The 24043-nt window shown below is 39.4% G+C and overlaps 1 protein-coding gene across 5 annotated transcripts in view; it reads right to left on the bottom strand.

Moving 5' to 3' along the window:
- Window positions 1-15522: 15522 nt before the first annotated feature.
- SMARCA2 (SWI/SNF related BAF chromatin remodeling complex subunit ATPase 2) overlaps window positions 15523-24043 on the bottom strand; it is a 120176-nt gene continuing 111655 nt past the window's right edge. For all 5 annotated transcript variants that reach the window (XM_082783242.1, XM_082783240.1, XM_082783239.1 and 2 more), the window contains 5 exons: window positions 23395-23500; window positions 22508-22609; window positions 19012-19144; window positions 17290-17432; window positions 15523-16668 (listed from right to left, as the gene is read on the bottom strand). In XM_082783242.1, the coding sequence (XP_082639368.1) occupies window positions 16633-16668; window positions 17290-17432; window positions 19012-19144; window positions 22508-22609; window positions 23395-23500 (520 nt within the window). In that variant the 3' untranslated portion in view covers window positions 15523-16632. The remainder of the gene's footprint in view (window positions 16669-17289; window positions 17433-19011; window positions 19145-22507; window positions 22610-23394; window positions 23501-24043) is intronic.

Below are 24043 nucleotides of genomic sequence, written 5' to 3'. Positions count from 1 at the left end.
ATGATTACCATTGCTGCCCTGCTGCTGGAAAGGAAGACTGCAATGAGAAGAGGACTGCTTGTCTTCTGTTGCAGAGGACAAGCAAGAAAAAGGTGAGAAAAAGCAACTGGGAACAGCCCGAGACTGACACAAGCTGAAAACCTTACAGATAAGAGCCTCTGAATTTGATTTTTAACCATACACTGACCTTGAGGACATGTGCACTTCTCTGCTGTTTAGGTTTTTGATGCTTTTGGCTTTGCCTCTCACTTAAAGCTTTATTTCTAAGGAAAGTGACACTGCATTCCTGAAAACAAGGAATCAGGTTCTAAAAACTGACATTTGAAAACCCACCTTTTCTTACCTGCTTACTCAGAATATGGAACAGCAAACTGCATCTACGCAGTCCATCTGCCTACAGAGAAGCAAAACTTGAGAGTACAGCAATCAGCCTGAATTTACACATACCTGCCACCCACAGAAGGACTTGTTTCAGAAGGGCTGTCCTCATTTGGCTGCTGACGATATTATGCTACTTCAAAGTGCAACCAGCCACTGTGGGTTTGTTCAGAGAATACATGATTGCTTCTCACATCGGTGTTTCATATATATATATATAATTTATTGACATTGACTGTTCAATGCATGAGTTTGCAGGATAATACTCTTCAGAAATTCAAATTATTACCCCCAGCTTCAGCACTACAGTGTAATTTATTAAACACCTTTGATCTCCATCACTTTAGACTTCTAATTATAATTATCAGAAGCAGACCAGAATGATGCCGTAATGAAGAGAGTTCAAGAAGAGAAGCTATGCAAGGTTTTATACCAGCAAGATATTTTAGAAGTGAAAAAACCTTGAAAGTGAAGACAGAGAAAACAGTCTCAAACAAAAGGTGGGTGCTCAGGAGCTAATTTCTCCATTCCACTGCATGGCCCTGGAAAAAAATCACAGCTTTGGCCTGCTGCTGGGGCTCCCTGTGAACTCAGGGTAGTCCATGCCATCCTCTGTGCCCAGGTGGTAGCTAGGCATGGTGTCACCTGCTGAGCCAGGTGACCCACACACAGGCTGATCACCCACAAGTCCACCCTGCTGTCACTGACAGCTTCTGGCTGCTCTTCCCCTGGCCCTGATCAAGGCTCTCACAGACAAACCTGCTCCTGGGCTGTGCTCCAGGACTTTAAACTATGCCTCACTTTCTACCTAGGATATATTATAGATGCATTAATTTACAAGGAGAAAAAATAATTAAAGAGTCTTAAAAACATAGTCATTAATCAAATGCCTTTGTCATGGAGTAGTCACTGTCTTTATATAGCTTTCTTTAAAGTTTGCTATTATTATTATTATTTTTTTTTTTTTAACATACCAAAGCCTGAATTGTTTCTTACATGCTGAGATGGCATGAAAATATTCTATCTCTATATATTTATTTAAACTTAAGATCACCTCTGTCATAGAGCCAAGAAGTTGATGGGTTGCTTAAGGAAGCATTACATCAAAGCACACATGTATTTCTGCCAATTAAATCTACAAAAAGCTGAGTACTTACATGCATAAAGGTTTTTGTTCTGTTTTGTTTAAATAGATTTTATTTACTAATATCATCCAAAGATTGCTGTCAGCCTTGACATACTCCAGTACTGCACGGAGATTATGGGAAATTTTTTCCTCTTCCTTGGTCTGTGAAATTCTAGAGAAGAAATAGACCATGATGAAAAGTAATGAAACATAAGCAAAACTTCTGAGTAGAATAGAACAGAACAGAACAGAACAGAACAGAACAGAACAGAACAGAACAGAACAGAACACTTCAGTTGGAAGGGACCTACAAAGACCCCCTAGCCCAACTACCTGATCACTTCAGGACCAATCAAAAGTTAAAGTGCGTTATTGAGGGCATTGTCCAAAAGCCTCTTGAACACTGACAGGCATGGGACATCAACCACCTCAGTAGGAAGGCTGTTGCAGGGTTTGACCATCCCCACAGTAAAGGAATTTTTTCCTAATGTCCAGTCTGAACCTCTCCTGATGCAGCTTTGTGTTGTTCCCTTGTGTTCTGTCACTGGGGACTAGGGAGCAGAGGTCAGCACCTCCCTCCATGTCCCCTCCTCAGGAAGCTGCAGAGGGCAGTGGGGTCACCTCTCAGCTTCCTTTTCTCCAGACTAGACAACCCAAGTATCCTCAGCATCTCCTCACAGGACTTCCTTGTTATCAGCTTTTTTTACCCTCTTCTGGATGCTTTCAAGTAACTTAACATCCTTTTTATGTGGTAGAACTGCACACAATATTCAAGGTGTCGCTATACCAATGTTAAATACAGCAGGAGGATCACCTCTTTTGACTGGCTGGCTATGTTGAGTTCAATGCACCCCAAAAAGCAGTTTGCATTCCTGGCATCCAGGGCACACTGCTGGCTCATGCCGGGCCTGGTGTCAACCAGCACCCCCAGAGCCCTTTCTGCTGAGCTGCTACCCAGCCACTTGTCTCCCTGTCTGTGCCTGTATCTGGCATCACCCCACCCCAAGTGCAGAACCTGGCACTTACCTTTGTTGGACTTCATGCCATTGGTAATTGCCCAATGCTCTAATCTATCTAGATTTCTCTGAAAGGCCTCTTGTCCCTCCAGGGAGTCAACAGCACCTCCCAGTTTAGAATCATTTGCAAACTTCTTGAGGATGAATTCAATTTCTGCATTCAAATCATTGGTGAAAATGTTGGACTGGCCGCAGAACTGAGTTCTGCTATTCAGCCAGTTCATCACCCAGCACAGCATGAACCAGTTCATCTCACAGTTGGACAATTTGTCCAGAAGGATGCTGTGAAGGATGGTATCAAATGCACAACTAAAATCCAGAAAAATTATATCCACCACTTTCTGTTCATCTGCTGAGTAGGTGGATTGAAACTAGCAACTGACCAAACAGGCTTTTTAGCTACTTTTGCTTGTTTGTTTAACATTCATAGAATCACAGAATAGTTTGGGTTGGAAAGGAACTTACAGATTACCCAGTTGCAAGGTACCTGACATGGGGGTCCAACATAGTGCTTCTAATCTAAAAGGTGACTAACCTAAGGGCTCATAATCCTATATTTATTATCTTGGTGTTTCTGGCAGTTCTGCTACAAACCATTTTGTTATTATTATATCTTTATTTCTTTTTCAGTGAAAAATACAAGTCTGTTTTCACAGCCTCATTGTTAGAATACATTAAGTCTGCATTTGGAGCAGCAAAGGATTTCTTGCCGCTTGGGAAAGCCTGATGTATGGAATCAGCACCTTATAATGCTTTGGGAGAAAGGAAGGCTGATGAGTACAAGGATCAGTTGAGATTTTGAGTTCTGTGAAAGTTCACAGGTGACTGAGAAAGGAAATTAAATCACATAGCACTTAGCAAAAACATAAGCAGAAAGAAAGAAAAGATGTAAATCTGCTATCTGGTGTGCAGCAGGATGATTCTGTAATGGGAACCATATACAATTATAAATAATACCATTTCCAATTGTGGCAGCATACATTTTTTGATGTCTTTCTGTTCTAAAGTTCTAAAAAAAAGTCTTTTCTAGTATTTTTTTGAACGAACTATATATATATATATATATATATTTCCCCAAAAAAAGCCATTTCTTCCCATTTCTCCTATGTCTTTGTCATAATCACTTTCCAACCTTGGGACACTTAGGATTGGAGTTTTGGGATCTGATGGAACTCTGCTGGAGAATCAGAAGTATCCAGAGCACAGCACTAGCTGGTCCAGGGAGAGTGTATGTCCTAAGCCCAAACCAAACTTAAATCCTCACTATAGATGGCTGCCTTCCAAAGCTGTTGTATGAGGCCACAAATAACAAAGAGAAAAAAAAAAAAAAAAAGGTACAGAAAAATATACAAAATATAAGCTTATTTTCAAGTTAGCTGTAATTCACTGATCTTTTACATCTGGGTTTTAGTTTCTGTCAGGTCAAGGAACAGCTTTGCTGAGGTGTTTGTCCATGTGTTTGTGAATCCTATCTATAGGTCGGAGTTTAAAAGCAAATTGCAAGTCAGAGATAGAGAGATACAAATGCAGAGGGGTGGAGAAATCTTTATGCTCTTGTTATACATTATACTATATATTCTTCATAATGGAAGTCTATTCAAGCGGGCTTAATGCGTTCTATTATAGAACATGGATTTCAGAAGAAATCTCAGCGAGCTTGACCTTTCTTTCTTCCCTCTGTAGCATTAAAAATTTTGCTTTCCACTCACTGTACACTTGCAGATAGATCCTATCACTGCTAGTACTCCCCAAACACTTTCTATTGTAATGTTGAAACCCAGACTCTGATTATGCTCCATTGCTATTCACATAAAAGTAGCAGCAGCCATGTAGATGTGAATTAGAAGAAAATACTGTTCAGCAAAACTAAAAACAGGCTACTGCATAGCTCAAAGGATCAATAGTAAGCTCTGAAACCTGGCAGCTCAATTTCAGCTCTTGTTGGAGGAAATAAAAGTGATGTTTGAATTTATTCAGACAAAAACTGTTATCAATTTCCATATGAATTATGGTTTACATGAAATTTTGACAGCTTCAACTCTAGTTGGGCTTTGGCCACACGAATTTTCTCCCCACAAGCACGAACAGCATCCTTGTATTCCTTCCTCATTGCCTGACCTTCCTTCCAGCAGTTGTACATTTTCTTTTTTCATCTAAGCTCCAGTAGAAGATCCCTGGTCAGTCAGGCCGGCCTTTTGCCCTGCCTGCCTGACTTCCAATATTTTGGAATCGCCTGATCTTGTGCTTTTAGGAGGCAGTGCTTAAAGATTGACTAGCACTGATGGACACCAATGCCTTCAAAAGCAGTTTCCCAGGGGACCTTGCTGACTAGATCCCTGAGCAGCCTGAAGTCTGCTTTCCCCATATCCAGGGCTGAAGTTTTGGTGGCAGTTTTCCTTCTGTTGCCATAAATTCTAAACTCTACCACTTCATGGTCACTATGACCGAGATGGCCGCCAATTGCAACGTCTCCCACAAGACTCTCTCTGTTCTCCAGCAACAGATCCAGGAGGGCACCTTTCCTAGTTGGGTCCCTTAGCACATGCACCAAGAAGTTATAATCTAGAAGTTACCATCTTTATGAACCTCCTGGACTTGCTCGTGTCAGCCGTGTGGTGATCCCAGTTGATGTCTGGCAAGTTGAAATTCCCCGTAAGGACAAGGGGAGCTGATCTTGAGGCATCTCATAGTTCTGCAAAGAATAATTCATCGGTGTTGTCATCCTGGCCAGGTGGTCTGTAATAGACTCCCACTGCGACATCCCCTTCATTTGTTTGTCCTTTAATCCTTACCCGGAGGCTCTCAACTTTGCCATCACCAACTTGAAGTTCCACACAGTCCAGCCCATGCTTCACATACATCGCCACCCCGCCACCTTGCCTACCCTGTCTGTCCGTCCTGAAGAGCCTGTAACCATCTATTGCAGCACAGCAGCCACAGGACTCATCCCACCAGGTTTCGCTTATGCTAATGATGTCGTAGCTGTGGGACTGGACCAAGACTTCTAGCTCATCCAGTTTATTCCTCATACTGCATGCATTTGTGTAGAAGCACTTCAAATGCGCCTCCCTACACACAGCACCTTGTGGAGGCGACTGAAGGACCTCACCAGCACGCAGTCCCTCTGATTCTAGAGCACCATCCCTTAGCTCATCACAGGCATGCTTGGTTTTATCCATTTTCCCTTTAGACTTTAGTTTAAAGCTCTATCTATCAGGCCTGCCAACTCCTGGGCCAAAATCCTTACCCCTCTCTGAAAGAAGTGCATCCCATCTGGTGCCAGCAGGCCTGGTGTCACGTAGACTTTCCCATGATCAATGAAACCAAAGTTCTGCCGGTTGCACCAGTCCCAAAGCCACGTGTTAGTGTGGTAAGCCCACTTGTCAGCATTGATCCTCCCAGAGGCAAACACAACCTGTGCCCTTGATCCTTTAAGTAGTTGTCCCAAAGCCCTAAAGTCCCTTTTGATTGCTCTTGGACTTCTCATTGCTCCCTCGTCATTACCAGCCTGAAAGACCAGCAGTGGGTAGCAGTCGCTGGGCAGTACCATGCGCTTGGCTTTCCTAGCAAAGTCTTGCACCTGAGCCCCGGGGAGGCAACAGACCTCCCTGTGGGTTGGGTCCAGTCGGCATATCGAGCCCTCTGTCCCTTTCAGAAGGGAGTCCCCCATGACAGTAACCTTTCTGTCTTTCTTGACAGACGATGTAGCAATGCAGTGGGTAGGCTGCCGTGCCTCAGGCACCCTCTCCAGCTGGGATGGGCTTTTGTCTCCTTCATTGTTCTGTCGTGTTCTAGACCCTCATATCTGTTACATACAGGTAGATGGGAAGGTGAGGTGGGCAGGGACAGGGCTCGCCTACCACCCCAAACAGGAACCTGCCTCCATTCCCCTCCTTGGCCTAAGTCTCCTCCTGCTGCCTGGCGGGATGAGGGAACTTTTGTCTTCTGTGTGGCAGGAGACACTTGTGCTGTGGCAGACTCCTGAGTCTGTCTCAGAGAGGGCAGAGTACAGCTCCACCAGTCAATTTCCCTCTCTGACTCCCTGATGCTCCTGAGCCTGCTCACCTCCTTCTGAAGCTCCTTGATCTGCTTGTTTGGGGTCTGTTGTTTTAGACAGTAGACTTTCCTGAGCTCCCTCTCCCTCCCTTGCATTGACAAGGAAGCTCTTTGCTGGAATGGAGAGCACTTGTGGCCAGAGATGGCCTTCAGACCCCAGGGACAATCACAGTTCCTCAGAGCCTTCTGAAGAAGGCATGCCTGCAAGACCTGTCATCAGGCTGAAATTCATTTCTGTGTCACAAAATAAGAGATACTTCAGTAGCTTCAGTGTATATCTCAAAAATGACTTTCACAGTAATGGAAGTAGGTTTTTTGTGTGTGTGTGTGGCGTTTTTTTTTTTTTTTTTTTTTTTAGTCCCACTCATTCCTCACTTAGTGAGTCATAGAATTATTAAGGTTGGAAAAGACCTCCAAGATCCTGAGTTCCACTTTAATTTAAAAGTCCTCCAGGATTTAGCCTTAGGAAAGTTAAATCGTCTTTGCTATCTAAAATCTTAAAGGCAAAATACAATCTTCAGCAAAGAGGGATAGTTTAACACAATTGATGGGTTACTGCTTTTGACATGATTGCTTCCATTGTAAACCTTCCACTAACTACTGAATGTAAAGGTTATCAGAAGACAGCTGATACATCTATGTGTGAGAGAGTATTTTCTAGAAAAGACAGAGAGAACAAAAGGCCTCCAATAAATATTCCAATGAATATAAAAAATCAACATAGATATGTGACCTTCCTGAAAAGGTTTGCATCTGCAGTGAATGCAGCTTTCATAGGAGTATATTTTCTGTAGCTCTCTGTATTACTAAGGGTAAGAAGTATGTTCAGAAATTTCATGTTTATCTTCCTAATGCTTTTCAGTACTAAATGCCCTAGTCAAATCAAGCAGTGACATCACATGGTGTACTGTCAGATCCTACTCTCACTGAGAATCATTTCTCCTGCACTAGGTTTAACCTAAGCAGATAAATAGAGGTGGCCTGACTCAGAATTGTTGCTTGAGGTCCTAGTGCTTATGAAGTATAAAGTATACGGTAAGACTGAGGTGGGGATAGCAGATAGACTAATAGCTGAAAAGGATGACATGAGTTTAGGAGCTCATGATGTGCTGGAGACAGTCTCCTGGCAACTTCTCAGAAGCTGCTCCCTTTTAGAGCAGCAAAGTGTAGAGTGGTCTCATAAAAAATCTCTCCTTTGAAAAGAAATGTCATTGCACAAATTGTGTGAATTCTGCACAGCAGGTCAATGTGTTTTGGAGTTTTAAATGATGATATTTCCATGAAGCTGTCATTACCCAACACTGTACTTGTTTGTTCTGTGTCTGGACAGATACAGTTCTGGGATAAGTTAAAAATATTTCCTTGTGTCTAGTTTAAAAATGACTAGAGATCACTTTTTTCTGAATGTCTTCCAAGGCTGAATGAGCTTTGATGGGCCTCAGGCAGGTGGCTGGAGAAGAATGAAACACTATTGCATAGTGTAGATGATGGAGGATATAAAATAGCCTTTGCTATTTTATAGGATTAGTGTCTGTAATGTAGTTTACCTACCTAATGCTGCTCTAGTTGATTCCATTAGGTTAAATTATAGGAGTCTACAATAGCAAGTGAGTCAAGCAGTGACACAGGTGTCTCCAGGGAGAAAGCCAGCCCATACTGCCTATTCCCAGACAGGCAACGGGGCCGTTCTCCAAGGCTAGACATCTCTCATCAGACAGATGTTAAGCCGCTAAAAACAAGCAGACTCACAGAAGCAAGCAGCACTCCTTGATCCAAGGAACAGTGATACAGGCAGAATACGCAGCCAGACTACTGCTGAATTCAGCAGGGATGTCACAGGCTGGGATGAAATGGTTCTGCTCACGTGAGCTCCCAAAGAGGTGACAAGCTGTCCACTCACGCAGTTGGGCCCACCAGAATTTTACCTCTTTTATTAATCGCTGTGCACCATCCAGGGGAACACTCACCTGGTAACGTTGATTTAAATTTGTTACCACCCCAGGGACTGGAGCAGCAATGTTTCTTGTGCTAACTTGCAATCGGATCTGGTACAGCTGGAAAAGAAGCCCCAGATGTACTCAGAACAAAAGAGGAACTGCATGTCACCTGCTAAGAAAAAATGTGTCACTTGAGTGCTTATGAAAAATAAACTAGAACTTCTCCATTTAACTTACAACTTGGTGACTGAGTCTCAAGTGGGCTGATTCTAGCATTTATGTTCTGGGAATGGGGAGGAGGATTTGAAGTGCATAAGTCTGAGTGACACAGGAGAAAGATGCACCAACATCCTTTTCAATTTGTTTACTCCTAATCAGAAATTATAATCTTGCAACGTATAGGATACACACACACACACACATATATATATATATATATATATTTTTTTTTTCTGTAATATCTCTAAGGTTTTTATTCTGTTCATCTCAGGGAAACCATCACACTAACATACCTAGATTCAGGTGTGGGTCCTGTTACACACTGTCACTGTATCTTTCAGGTATCCCAGAAGCAGTGAAAAAAATGATTTAGGATGCAGGATAAATGAGTTTCCTATAAACGCGCAGGATGACTAGGATTTAAATCTTGACTCTCCATCTTTGACTCCTTTCATTAGCTCATCCTGTCTTCTTCATCACCTAACTGTCCATCACTGTTCCTGAGGCACAGGTTTTCACAGAGAAACAGTAGGACAGACAGACAGCATGAAGAAATTGCACAGCTACTTCCAGTGATGCGTGCAGCGAGGGAAGCAAACTCCTGTTGCCATAACAGGAGTTTCCAAAGCAGAAGTATAATGCTTCTAATTTTGGTAGGATTGCCCTTTATGTAGTTTTAACGAAGTGTGAAATTTTAAATATATTACTAGTGATTCTAAGTGCTTAAGTGCACTGACAGCAGCGCTTACAGTACAGCTTTGCTGCTTTATTCCTTGACCTTAAGAACTGCTCAAAGAAACCTCAACAATTGAAGGAACACTAAAGTGTCCCTAGGGTTGCACCAGCAGACAGCAGCACTAATAGCAACATGGTGTCCTAATCTCACAAAATGAGGAGCTCTAAATGAATGGTCAGAAAATGCCCTTTTCCTCCCACTTCTTTTCTCTCCCATTTCATGATAAAAGGACAAAGAAGATGGGAAGTAACACTGCACAATGAAGCAGCAACTGCTTCTAGTCTGTAAGGCATCCAACTGCATATAAAATTGATTGCAATGAAAGCTGATGGACAGAAGAGCAAGCAAGCCTAAGCCCCAAAGGGATAATGTATATAATAGGTATTGCTACAGTAAACGGGATAAAAAACATCTTACAATACAAGTAACACAAGTGGATACAAAGTCAATGCCACCAAAAACTATGGGTCTTTCAGAGAAAGAAAATGAGGTTTGGCATGCAGATACTTCTTTTTCATTTACAGTGCATTCATGTCTCAGTATTGCAGTCTTCTCAGTCTCCATCTATTTTTATCTCTATCCTCTGGTGAAAGAATAGCCCATGCAACTGTTGTATTCACAGGTAGTAATAATGTAATACAGCAAGACTGTTCACCCCATGAAAAGCGGTAAATATAATGAAGCAATATGAGCTTATGTCACCAAAACAGTGGACTGTGCACGGTAATGTAACTCTGATACCAAGCACAAACCAAGAAAACAGCTGCCCAGTCTGGAAATTGTTGTAAAAACATTCCCTCTCTCAGGTATCATTTCCGATACACATCTTCTGGTCAGTTAGAAAGCACAAGAAGTCCATGTTGCAGTATTTATTGTGATTCAGATTTCAATGGCAACTTGGCACATGTGGGAAGAAAACACAAGCTGTCGTCCTCTAACTGGAGAATAATTTTGTCCTTATTATGTCTGCTGCGGTCATGAAAACAGGGGGTAATTAGCAGTACCATATGGATTGAAACATAATGTCATTTTAACAGAGGCACAGGAATAGAAATATTTAACCTCACAACAGTGTCAGATCAAGGCAGAGAGTTCAGTGTGTTCTTCAGCACATCCATTTCTCCATTTGAAAGCAGAGTGAAGAGTAAGGTAAATATTGCCACATTCTCAACATGAACAAACACAGAAGATGAAGACAAGACCCAAAAGTGTCTGGAGAGCAGATGTGACATCTGCATGAAAAAGCAGATACACCTGGAACAAGCTTTTGGCTCACTTCAGGAGAGAGCATTCTCCTGGTTGCTAAGGAGAAATAAAAGAGTGTTGCTGCAACTTTTGATTAGCTTTTGTGTCATATTTAAATAATTTTTGGATACAACCTTTCTGACTTTCCTTGCAGAGAATGGGCAGGCTGCATCTGAATAATCCTTCATGGCATTTTTGGTTTTCATTTTAAAAACTACCCCAAGGACAAACATGGCCCTTGATGTTTAAACATTTAAAATGTAGGACTGCACAGTCCTACAGTACAATGAACTGTACCCTCTGAAAGGAATGTGCAATTTCAATAAAGAAGAACCAGGTACATGTTGACTGGTGAACTGCTTTACATGTTTATTTTCTGTCTCATCTGCCTTCTTGCTCTTGTTCACAAGAAGATTAGAGGTGAGGGATCCCTTTTAAAATAAAATATAATTCTACTGCAAAAAAAGAATCAAAATTGATTACATTTACCTCTTTGCTTGTTGTGAACCTACTTTCCCCTTTACACTACGGCCAAAACACACATGTAAACTACTTACACTAGCCTTTTTCATGAACCTACAAAACTCAATTTGTGTTCATGTTTCACCATACAGTTTAAGTCCCTGTATAGAAAAAGAATATTTGTCTGTTTCATCATTATTATTTATGAATTTTAGAGATATCAGAGATTTTAGGAATATGAGCAGAAGGGAACCAAAGGGAGCATTCCAAAAACCCTTCTAAAAACTTTCCGTTTTGTTTTTAACCTGTTGTGAACTGCTTTGCAGATAAGACATGTTCAATAAACCTCACTCTCCAAGCTTTTTTAATGAGGAAGTGACAGCAGATTGTGAATTATTAATAAAGCTCTTAATGTACTTCTTGGGTAGTCAAAAGTATTAAGCATGTACCAACAATGTACTAATTGCGCACTTCTTTAATGCTTACTGCTACCTCAGCGTTGCCTTTGATTTTTAGTGCACAGGAACTGTGGCTCTGTTTGCCAGGACACACCCTGCCTTGATGCACTGCCTCAGCAATCAATGAATTATCGTCTTTATTCAGGAGCTAAGCGAGTTAAAAGTACACCTCCAGGGCCAGAGTAAAGGGGGAGAGGGAACAGCTTAGTGTTTTGTTATTTTTTTCCTGAAAGCAGTATACATAACAAGGTTTTACAAAAAAGCTAGTGCAATACTTTGCAATGAGTACTAAACACATTTAAGCAACAAGCTATTTATATTAATTAAAGTACATAGTTTTGCATTTTCTTTGTTTCTTTCAGAATGTGTAAGGGGAAAAGAAAGAATATTAATAGCATTTGAAATAAAACTGTTAAGTGTTATTCACCTGGCCCACTTACATTGCTGCCTACTCCCCAGAAGAAGCAAATGCAACAAGCAAACCTCCCCCTATTTATTTCGTTGATGTCCTCCAGTGCACAAGCTACACTGTATCCAGTTTTACTAGGCAGCTTCCTTTAAGTAAGTTACTGAAATTAATGTAGGAAATGAGTTATTTTCCCTTAATATGGATTTTAATATTGTTTTATGTATATATAATCAAAAAGGTGTTCCAAGTGTTTTGCATGTCTTCATTTTGTATTAGAAAAGGAATTCTGCAGAAGTGCGTATCCAGCTTTAACATATTTGTACCTACTTGAAAAAAAACCTTTGTTTGTAAAGAATTTGGAACATTATGTATGACAACGATTTAACCAGAGCATGGTTTTTTCTTTTTTCTTTTTCTTTTTTTTTTTTGTATACTAATATTGGACTCGATTGGACTCGATTGGACTCGATGATCTTGAGGTTTCTTCCAACCTAGAAAATTCTGTGATTCTGTAATATTCTGTAATGTACTCAGATTACTACTAAAAGGCTCATCTTGAAAAGTACACTAAATTTGCACAGAGAAATAGCAAGATAACAACTAAACATTAGTCTGGGTAGCAGTGGAATTCACAGAATCATAGAATGTCCTGAGTTGGAAGGGACGCTTTGAGGATGTTCGAGACCAACTCCTGGATCCCCAAAGGACCACCCAAAAAATCAGACCGTGTGTCAGAGAGTGTTGTCCAAATGTTTTTTGAGCTCCGTCAGGCTTGGTGCCATGACCACTGCCCTGGGGAGCCTGTCCCAGTGCCCGACCACACTCTGGGTGCAGAACCTTTCCCCAGCCCTCAGCCTGACCCTCTCCTGTCCCAGCTCCATGCTGTTCCCTCGGGTCCTGTCGCTGTCCCCAGAGAGCAGAGCTCAGCGCCTGCCCCTCCGCTCCCCTCGTGAGGGAGCTGCAGGCCGCCATGAGGCCTCCCCTCAGCCTGCTCTGCTCGGGGCTGAGCAAACCAAGGGGCCTCAGCTGCTCCTCATTCTTCTTGTCCTCTAGACCCTTCACCACCTTTGTTGCCCTCTCTAATAGTTTTATGTCCTTCTTATACTGTGGCACCCCAAACTGGGCACAGTGCTCGCGGTGAGGCCGCCCAGCGCAGAGCAGAGCAGGACAATCCCTTCCCCCACCAGCTGGCAGTGCTGGGCCTGGTGCACCCCAGGGTAGGGTTGCCCCTCCTGGCTGCCAGGGCATGCTGCTGACTTTTGTTCAACTCCCTATCAGCCAGAACCCCCAGATCTATTTCTGAACTCCAGGCCCTCATTCCCCTGTCTGCATGCCAGGGTTGCCCCTTCCTAATTGCAGAATCCAGCAGTTGGTTCTTGTTAAATGTCATATTGTGGGTGATTGCCCAGCTCTCTCATTTATCAGGATCTCCTCAGAAGGCCTCACCACCCTCAACCCTTCATATGCTAAGCCAAATAATAGGACCAACTGCAATGGTCCTTACTTCAGTTTTATTCTCTACCTGCACATCTATCTGTAAATAATCGGTTCTTAAAAAATAAATAAAATTGGGTCACTGTAAAGTCACCAAGCACTCTGTGAATAAGCAGTGTGATACTGTACCTGTTATATATAAGTTGCTAATTAAAAAACAGTCTAAATTATCAGTGACTGAAGCTTATTGACAGCTGTTTCTTGTCATGTGTAATGGGTTGGTAGACTTGGTTCATTTTAAATGTCAAAACTTAGCATAAATATGTATGGCCTTGAGAAGCAATCCCTGAAGACAAATTGGCCTCTGGAAACCAAACGACCCCAGAATCATAGAAAGGTTGAGAGTAGTAGTGACTTTTGGATGTCATCTTGTCCAACCCACCTGCTCAACCAGGGCCATGCAGCGCCACTTGCACATGACCATGTTTAGGTGGCTTTTGAAGATCTCCAAGGAGTGAGACTGCATCCTCTCTGGGCAACCTGTGACACTGCTCCATAACACACATGTAAAAAAAAGTAATTCCTGACATTCAGACCTCCTGTGTTTTGGTTTGCACCCATTGCTTCTTGTCCTGCCACTGGGCACCACTGAAAAAAGCCTGCCTCCATTCTCTTTGTATTCTCCCTTAATATATTGACTCACATAGATAAGATTCCCTCCAGGCTTTTCTTCTCCAATTTGAAGAGTCTGAGAATAAAACTTTCTCAGGCTCCTCTTGTACATCAGTTGCTCCAGTCCCTTAACCATCACTGCGCACTGTTCGTGGATGTGCTCCAGCATGTCCATGCCTCTCTTGTACTGCAGAGCCCAGAACTGGACACAGAACTGCAGGTGTGGACTCACTAGAGCTGAGTAACAGAAGGATAACCTCCCTTGACCTGCAGCCCAGGATACTGTTAAACCTCTTTGCCACAAGGGCACATTGCTGACTCATACTCAACTCAGGAAGCCCAGGTCCTTTTCTTCAAAGCTTCTCCAGATATTCATACACATTGATGAGATCAGTGTATCCCTCTGAGATCAATGTTTCTCTGTGAAATACAGTGTCTCCCATGTGGCTAGTGCACACACTGGATGTGTTTTTGGCAAGAAGCTGTTCTTGGGAAAGATTCACTTTTCAACACCACCAAATTGTGGGAACCTACCAGTTTTCTGTTTAGACAGTGCATAGAATCCTTTAGGTTCGCAGGTCATGAAAGTGTATGCCCAAGTAATTGCTTCTTTACTTCAAATCTTGTTTCAGAGTATCCATAAAGTAAATCACAGTAGCTACCTCTATAGAGAGACAAACAAGTATTACAGTAGGCAGATGACTTCCATTTCTATTCTCATTGCTTAAGGCAAACTTATGAACAAGAGAATAATCTTTACTTCCACCTGGATATACTGTTACCATCCAAGGCTATTATGCCCATAGGATAACAAATGAAATATTTGAAATTGCTAAAACTAACTGAAGCTGACATTATCTCAGTGTGGGGCTAACACACACAAATGGACACCAAGCAAACACAAAAACCACTTTTCAACCAACTAGATGAAAAAATTGAAGCAATTAATATAATAGCAAAGCAGCAATATGATCTCAATATGATTCATATTGAAAAAGACATGTTCTGTTTACAAATGAAACCACAGGCTTGTACATATTCTACCAAATTTACATCAAATCAAGAAGTTTTGATTTCCACACAGAGTAGAAACATTAACTATGTACTTCAAGCATCTACGCTACCACATCTTAGTGCATCACAGCCTTCACACCTCAAGGTAACACCTAAAAATACTGATTTATAGATGTGCCTGACAGGCTACATGCCTGCCTGCATAAGTGATTGTATTCATGCCCACTAAAGCCTGGGGATATATGTTTCCTGGAAGAAAAAGAAAACAAACCATTTATTTTATTGCTTAATCACCTGAATTGTAATTAGGTAAGGAATTACACTTCAAGTTATTATTTTATTACTTCAACTTTATTTTTATTTTAACATGTCTCAAATACCTTATCTTCATCTCTGAAGATACTTCTGTGGTGATAAAAATGAGTTCTTATTTTACATACTCTGGACAGACCACAGTGGACCTCTCTACAGGAAACATACTTGTCCTCCCATCGCTACTATAAAAATGATTTTTGTGGAACTCATAACACAGGACTGTATCTATTAAGCTAAATTATCTCTTTATTATGAAAGCACCAACACCACATTCTTCAAAATTACTGGAATTTTATTTGCCTCAGGCTTATGACTTGCAACCAAAGACATTGTGCAAAGAAAGCAAAGATTAAGTACACTTTAGGGAAAGGTGATAATCCACATTGGTAACATAGAAGATCAGTCTGATGAAAGAAGCCATCCATTACACTATATAGATTGCAATATTCAATAGCATTTTTCAACCCAACTTTTTTAATCAAGGAGAAAAAAGTTAAGCAAAGTTTACAGTAGACAAATTTGATACAATTCAAAAAGCATTTTTCTGAAGATCGTCAAGCATAAAGTGGAAAAACATAAATGGGACAAGATGAATGAAGGCTAACTACTGTACAATTATAAGCTATTAAACAAAGTTGCATATATGTACCACAGTGTAAAAAAAAAAAAAAAAAAAAAACAGTACAGAACAATTAAAAACCTTGAAAACTGCCTGATGAAAAATAAAATAACCAGTGACTTTTAATGGCTTCTCCTGGTTATCAATGCTACAAAAGACTTTTTTTTTTGTCTCTCTGATGCCACTGAAAAACTTACTATCAAATGATAAAACCAGGCACAATTAAACTATTACCAAGCTAAAACCAGCCCATAGAAATATACTACCAACCCACATTTTCCATCAAAAGCTCTTTTTTGTTGCTTTGTTGTTAAATCTTTGAGGCCCATTTGGTCACAATATGTTACATTTTTTCCTTTTTTACACCATGATATCATATGTTTGTCTGGCACTACCCTAAAGCTAATTTATAGAGAATGAGAATACAGAAACAACCCAATGTCTATTTGACAAAATGAATTCACTGGGCATAAAATAGGAGAAGGGAGAAGAGAAGGGAAGGGGGTCAGTTCTGCCAAGAAAATAAACCCTATGGATCACTCATCATCACTTCCGCTTGCTTCCGACTGGTCCTAGAGGTAAGAGACACAAGACAAGTCAGAAATTCTTTGCCAGCTATTCTATGGAATTTGTTAAAGAAGAAAAAAGAAAGAAAAGTGGAGAAAGATGACAATTAAACTGACGAATCAAGATAGCCTTAAGAAATATACTGTTATCTAATATTTCTCTTTCATGACATTTAATTCAGTTGCTGTAGGCTTCTTTAGAGAAGAAAAGACACTAAGGAAACACCAATTTTTCTATCTACACGGACATTTAAAAACAACTGCGGAGAGGTCTGCTTTCATTTGTTCCATTACTAGAAGAACCCACCAAAGAAAAAAAATCAAACTAAGAGTTTTTCATTTGGGGATGAAAGCAAACAAACCATGAGGCGTAATGTTACAAAGAAAGTAGGAACAACTCCCAAGAAATAAGCTCCAAACTTAGACTTCTTGTCTTTCAGCACAGGGCCCAGACCTCCTAAGCACATACAGATACAGTTAAAAACCCTTGCCAAATTCTCTCAAGATAATGAATACAGATTAAATATGTGCTTAAGCATGAATAGGTGAGAATTCTGACAGCAAGCAAGACAGGGTAGAGACGTAATCACTGCAACCACTTCCACAGTCTCAGTGAACAAAACTTACATTTTCATCTTGATCCTCATCACTATCATCATCACTCACAACAGGTTTCGCTTTTGCTCGGCTTTGCCTCTTCTTGCCTTTCCCTTTCTCCCGACTCTTTTCATCCTTCTTATTCAGCTTGATTTTGACTTTCACTGATTTTGCTGCAGAAAGTAAAAACACATACAATTTAAAAACAACAACAACAACAAAAAACAAACAAAAAACAAAAACAAGAAAAAAAATCAAACAAACAAAAAAAACATAGCCACTCTTTGCTAACTCAATAAAACAACTACTGAAGATCACTTATTAACTTCTAAATGCTGTCTCTGTTCATAGAAGTTCTCCACTGGTAGCAACCTGAAAATGTACTTTCTCTGTATTTTTATCTGCACTGTGGAACAATCAGAGCTTTTGCTTTTATTTCTCTACTTCTTTATAGATGTAACAATGATTTGTATTATGCCATAAAGAACAACTTGAAGTTGACCACGTGCATCTTATTTTTCACTTTCAGAATGCGTAGTGTCCACAGGTATTATCTGGTTTTGTGAGAAAACGCACACCTAAAAATACTTTATTTGCACATAGACATGTTTATGATTTGTACAAGCACGCAATTGTGTTGTTTTAGACCACAGAAATGCCATGTGAAGATAACACATTTGGAGTATACACCTTTCTGAAGGTCATGTTAAGTGTCTGATTTCCAAATTAACTGCTTAAATGTCATGTTTTGCAGAACTGCTTGCTGTACGTGGAAGAGTACTTCAGGGCAAAGTACTACAGTTTCTGTAACAAGACAAATGGGGTAGCTGGAGAGCATGTGTAGACGTACTGAGTGGCACAAAGGGGGAATAAAGGATGCCTCCTTTTCTACTACATCATGTCTCTGAGTCTTCAGGGACTTCATGATTGGTGCTTATGTTTCCACTGAGGAAATCTGAGCTGACAAGACCTGGAAGACATATTGAGCTTAGGCCCTTTGTATGGGCAATCCTGGCTCCATTTTGGCCATCAGCATGCTACAACAATTTCAATACACTAGTTAATCAGTGGAACAGGATATACACAGCAGACTAAAATTCAAACTAGAAGCAAAAGACAAATATTTTCACCAAGTGGGATAATATATTGTCAGAATATTTTGAGAGGATAAGAGGTCTCTTCTTTGAAGACGTGCTCCAGTTTTTCCTGCACCATGCCCTGAATTTCAAACTAAGTTTATGCCCAGCCCAGTCTTTTCTTACAGATGGGCCCTCTGAAAAATTGGTGTCACCTCCTACTTCTGAAAGAATCTGGAGTTTCACTTCATCACTCTCTCACTGAAGAATATTTGCTGCATCTTCTGGTTCTTAACTAGGTGATGATTTTTGTGTGTCACATCATGCCTGAAAGGTTGACCACCTATGAATAAAGATTGTATCTAGCATTTGCAGGTAGTTGTAATTAAAAATAACATGAATAGGATCAGAGGATTTATCAACGCTTACGGCCAGTGAGACCTGCTCCCACCAAGCACTTCTGTGATTTGTTTTTGGCTTAAAAGTAGTTTACTATACTCCAACAACTACAGCAATAACACAAAGCTACAAGAATTAAGCTGAATGTAAACACCCAAAGCAGAAAACTTTTTAAGAAGTTACTTTCTTTCATAGAAAACGGATTCTTACAGCAGAAACTAGAACAACTAATTACCCCTACATACACTTTATCTTCTCTACCTAGCAGGGGACTCACATTCTGACTCTGACTCGTCTTCTTCATCATCATCTTCATCATCATTGCTTTCATCCTCGCTTTCTTCTTCTTTGGCAATCTTCTGTCGTGCACTTTTGAACACAGACTGAAGAACAATGGAATCCTCATATATCTACAATATGAATACAAATCTATGTTAGAGCTGTAAAGTCAAGCAACATCAAAAATTCACAGGATAGACCTTCATTTCTGGTGCAAATCCACAGAGTGTATGTCCTTTTCAAATTACAAGTAACACCGCTTGTTGCATGTGTTTTAAAACAAATGTCAACATTAACTTTTTGTTTTCTGAATGAAGAAATTTATCAGCGACTCACAAAAATAGAATTCTTAAAATGTATTAAATGTATTACATTTTAAATGTTCAGTTAGAGCATTTTTCTTTATTGTTTTTATTACCACGGGAGCTATTCTGTAATTTCATTAGATTACAACAGTCTTGAAAACCTGCCAATGTGACAGTCTTCAGCAGTAAGCATCTCAATTAAAGAATTGAATTAAAGTCTAACAATATACTTGATAACGTCAAACGACTTGCTCTCATGTTAATTATCCTTAGTTGTTTTTTTTTGTTTTTTTTCCTGAAATCCAAAGTGGCCACAAGGAAAGTTGTTTAACCCAAGCAGATCATCCCTTCCTTCTTCTCAGATCGAAAAAGACTGAAAAATCAGTGTGTGTTCTACACTTATCACCTGTTCTTGAACACAATGTAACCTTGTTAAGCATCTTTCACAAATCAGATTTTCAATTTAACCTCTACCTCTATGAATTTTTCTACATTTTCAATTTAACCTCACGTCTACAAATGAGATGACTACATTTGGTTTGCAATTCATTTCTTAGATTAGCATAACAGAAGGCTATGGCCTTCTATAGGAAGGCATACCATGGTCTTCATAACTGAGGCTTCATAATCATCTTAACAAAGAAGATCATCTATTTTGCTTTGTAAGAAGTCAGATGCCAAGCACTGGACAATTCAGCACTGAACAATTGAGAATATTTAACAGAAGGGTATAGAGTCATAGAACGTATTTGGTTTTCTCATCATCCTGCGCTGAACTGCTTTAGCTGCCACACTATTCCTTCAGCTTAATTAAACACTTTCTTGTATAAAGGGACATTCTATAATTTCAAGAAAGATAATGGAGGGAGTTTTGGTGGCCATTACAATCTGTACATTAAAACTGATAAAAGCACTAATATTTTGCAGGTTCAGTAAAATGAATTAAAAAATCTCAATTCAGAATACTTTATGTGAAATATGTGATTTTTTTTTCCAGTTGATCACCAAGTCTGCTTTAGAAAAATTTCCTCTCAGTACAGATTGTTCCACATTCTTTAAGCACTCCCATGCACTCTGTTATGAGATGTTTGACTGCTCTTGAATGTGGTAAAAGTTGTTTGTTGACACCCATAATTACATAATAATTATGAATGTTTTGAAATGGCTTTTTTCCTTCAGTTGTGTGACATGAGTTTGCTGTTGGACCCCAGCTTTTTTTTTTTCCTAGAAGTCAAATCATTATTGATGTTGTCTTATACTTACTGTTTATAAAGTGTGCTATCCTTAGAAGCCCCCTGAGTTCCTCTCAAGTGTAGTTTATTTTTCCGTCCCATAGACCTAGCATTTCTGATTGTTCTTAAGAATTACTCTTTCAACTAACTTTGCTGTCCTTTCTCAGACCAAACACCTTTCTAAGACAAGAAGATTCTGTTTTTAACTCCAGACACTACATATTTAACAACTTGCTATGAGCCAGACTTTTAAACAAAATTTCCTAGAGAAATGAAGTATTTTTAATTTCTTTAACCTTCTTAATTTGGGATTATCTGTAGATATTCAGTAGCTAGTCTGACCCAGAAAAGACTGGGGGGCTACATCAGGAAGAGCTATGCAAATAAAAGATTTCTTATTCTGATGAAAATCCGATTCCAACAGGTATCATCAATGGAACAACCATAACAGTGGAACTTCCTTCAAAATGAGAAAAGCAGTGACAATGGAACTTCAAATTATGCAAACTTTTAAGACAATTTTTTTCCATTTCAATAGACAAATACTATTTTTAACCCCTTGCATGTCTATTTTTTCCATTTGACCCTTACAACATGAAAAACTTTTCAAACTGCTGAGGTTACATGCAACTCAAAAGCCTCAAAAAAGTCTGTCTCTCCCTAAAAACCCTTCTTAAGGTTCCAGCTCAGATGGAACTGCTTTGCTCCCAGGAGAAGCAGCACGCATCATACTAATGAAATGAACATGTAGAATTTCACTTGAAGTCACTGTGTACTTAAACAGCTCTGTCTGAATTAGATTTTGTTTTTGGTTTTAGTACACACACAAATAATCTAGTTTACTGAAGTAAACTGGTATACTGGTATGCCAGAGCAAAGGTAGAACCAAACTATCAAAAAGAATATAAAATAACCTTAAAATTGGAGAACTGCTGCAGAAATGTCCCACAATTCATTGGAAATAAAAATCAACATAGAGAACATACCAGGCAAACTTTAAAAACAAACTAACAACAACAACAACAAACAGCCAAAAAAAAAAAAGGTAACAAAACAGAACAAAGCAAAACTTTAGTATTAGTTATTTGGGCTTTGTATTATAAAATTTAATACTATCTCTGGTAGTTATTATTGCTATATTACAATGGAAAATAATTCTGCAAAACTGTGATACAGGTTGGCTTATTTCCAAACAAAGCAACAAGATCTACTGAACATTTCTATCCATTCAGGATTGTTCCTGTCAATTCTAACACCTCCACCTCTCACTCTGTGAGACAACTTTCTCAACCGTCATCCAGATTTTGTAGTCAGCATCCTTTTGTGTCAGCATCTTCTGATCCAAATTCACAGCACTATACACATTCATTTATGTAAAACATTTAAGTTGAGAGATTTTGCTTTCTAAACCTCTAAGACTCAGCTGGGATTCATTATTACTGACTGGTCAAAATGGACATTGATCTTTCAAAAAAAAAAAAAAAAAAAAAAACAACACCAAGAACTTGCCAGAGGGTTCAGAAAACATAAAACTTTATACAGAAATCTTTACTGCTGGACAGACCTTGAATTTCTATCTGCCACTGCTAGAGCTGAAGTGCTCACTACGAAGCATTTCATGTATATCTGGTACTAAACCATACTGTTACATCTGCTCCTTCTGTCATCCACTCTGGTAAGCCCAAGCTGATGAACATGAAGAGTCATTTATTATAGATTCAAATGGTTCTGCAGCAGCTCTGAAATACGTACAGATCAGAACACACTGATCTCAGAATTAGACTCCAAACCTGCATGCTCCCACTCCAGCTGTGACCAGAGGACTCTGGATAACAGTAAGAATTTGGACATTTTTATCTATTTAAAATAAGAATTCAAACACAGGGTTTATAGACATAAATAATAATTGTTTAAGAACCAATACTCTTATCCTTAACACAAAGAATTTCAGTCAGACCTGTGATCCCTCCAGATTGAATGTCTGCGCATTGTGACACAGCAACATGACATCCTTCTCCAGGTCTCCAAGACTCCGATACTTGTGATTGCGAATTCTTTCCTGTTGTATTTGTTGAGGAAAATGGGAAGTATGGAGGGGCAATGGTACAGAGAAAAAACAGAAGACAGGACACTGAATTAATATTTGATTTCAATACATCAAAAACATTCTCTTTTAAAATGTTACCACCTAAGCAAGCATCATGACAAGTGCCTGTTTAAAACAAAGGAATGCTAAAATGTATCATAAAGATATTACTCACAAAATCACACCATGGCAATAAAAGCAAAAAATCATGCAATTTCTTTGTGGTGTGGAAGGGACAAAAGTCACAGAAACTGAGCTCTTCTGGTAAAAGACTTCCAGTTTCTTCTTCCCAGCACAGACACAAATAAACTATGAAATGAATGAAACTCAAAGAGTTTCAACATCACCTAATGTGCAACAAGTTTGCTTAAACCCCATCTGCCAAACTGTTTAGATCTAGTCTAGCTATTCCAAGTCACTAGTTTAGGGATGTCTATATTCCCCTATAAGCACTAAAATTTTGCAAAAAAAATATTTTTTTTTACTAAAGATTTCTTTACAGATTTGTGATTGGTTCTTTAAAAAAGACAGATGTCATCTCTGAAAGCAATATTTATGTCACTGCTACATTTTGAAATTACAGTGATATAGTGCAATATAAATGAAACGAGTTCATTACAAAGGATTTAACACTGCTTGAAGTACAAGACAACCACAGGCACGTACAATATTCATGCTGTAATTTTAAGACTGAATGCATATTTGCCCTGCCTAACAAAAAGAAATGTAGGAATCTCTATATTCCAAAATGTTCCTACCTTAATTTTTTTGAAGTCCACTGGTTTTCTAATCAATTCATAATACTCTGGTAGTTCTTTCCTAGATGGGAGCTGAATGAAGACTTCACTTAGCTGCCGTCCAGAACTGTTGAGAAAATTAAACTTTTGCAATGTAAGGAATTACTACAATTCCCTCCACACACACACACAGAGAAAAAACAAACAAACCAACCAACACAAACATTTATTTCAAAGAATTAGAAACTGATATCTGGATTATTTATCATTAATAATAAAATAGTAATTTTAATTATTTCACAAATATAATTACCAGGATCAGGACCTGAATCTGAATTCTGTAGTGGTTTGCCAAATACAGTCTTAACCTTTTCTTATGTTTTTTATAATTTTTTTATAATTTTTAGCATGTCTCTTTTGTCTCTTTCCTGTCACTGTAAGTTTATGGTCATTTTATACTTTTTTTTTTCTTTTTTTTTTTTTTTTTTTTTTTTTTTACATCCTAGTCATAGCACACTTACAGAATCATAGAATAATTAAGGTTGGAAAAGACCTCCAAGATCATCTGGTCCAACCATCCCCCTACCACTAAACTATATCACCCACTAAACTATGTCCCTAAGCACCAGGTCCAACCTTTCCTTAAACACCCCCAGGGACAGTGACTCCA

This window comes from Aythya marila (genome assembly GCF_965140915.1).
Source record: "Aythya marila genome assembly, chromosome: Z".
NCBI lineage: Eukaryota > Metazoa > Chordata > Aves > Anseriformes > Anatidae > Aythya > Aythya marila.
Note: the sequence above shows the minus strand (reverse complement) of the source record. Positions and strands in the feature narration are given on the sequence as shown.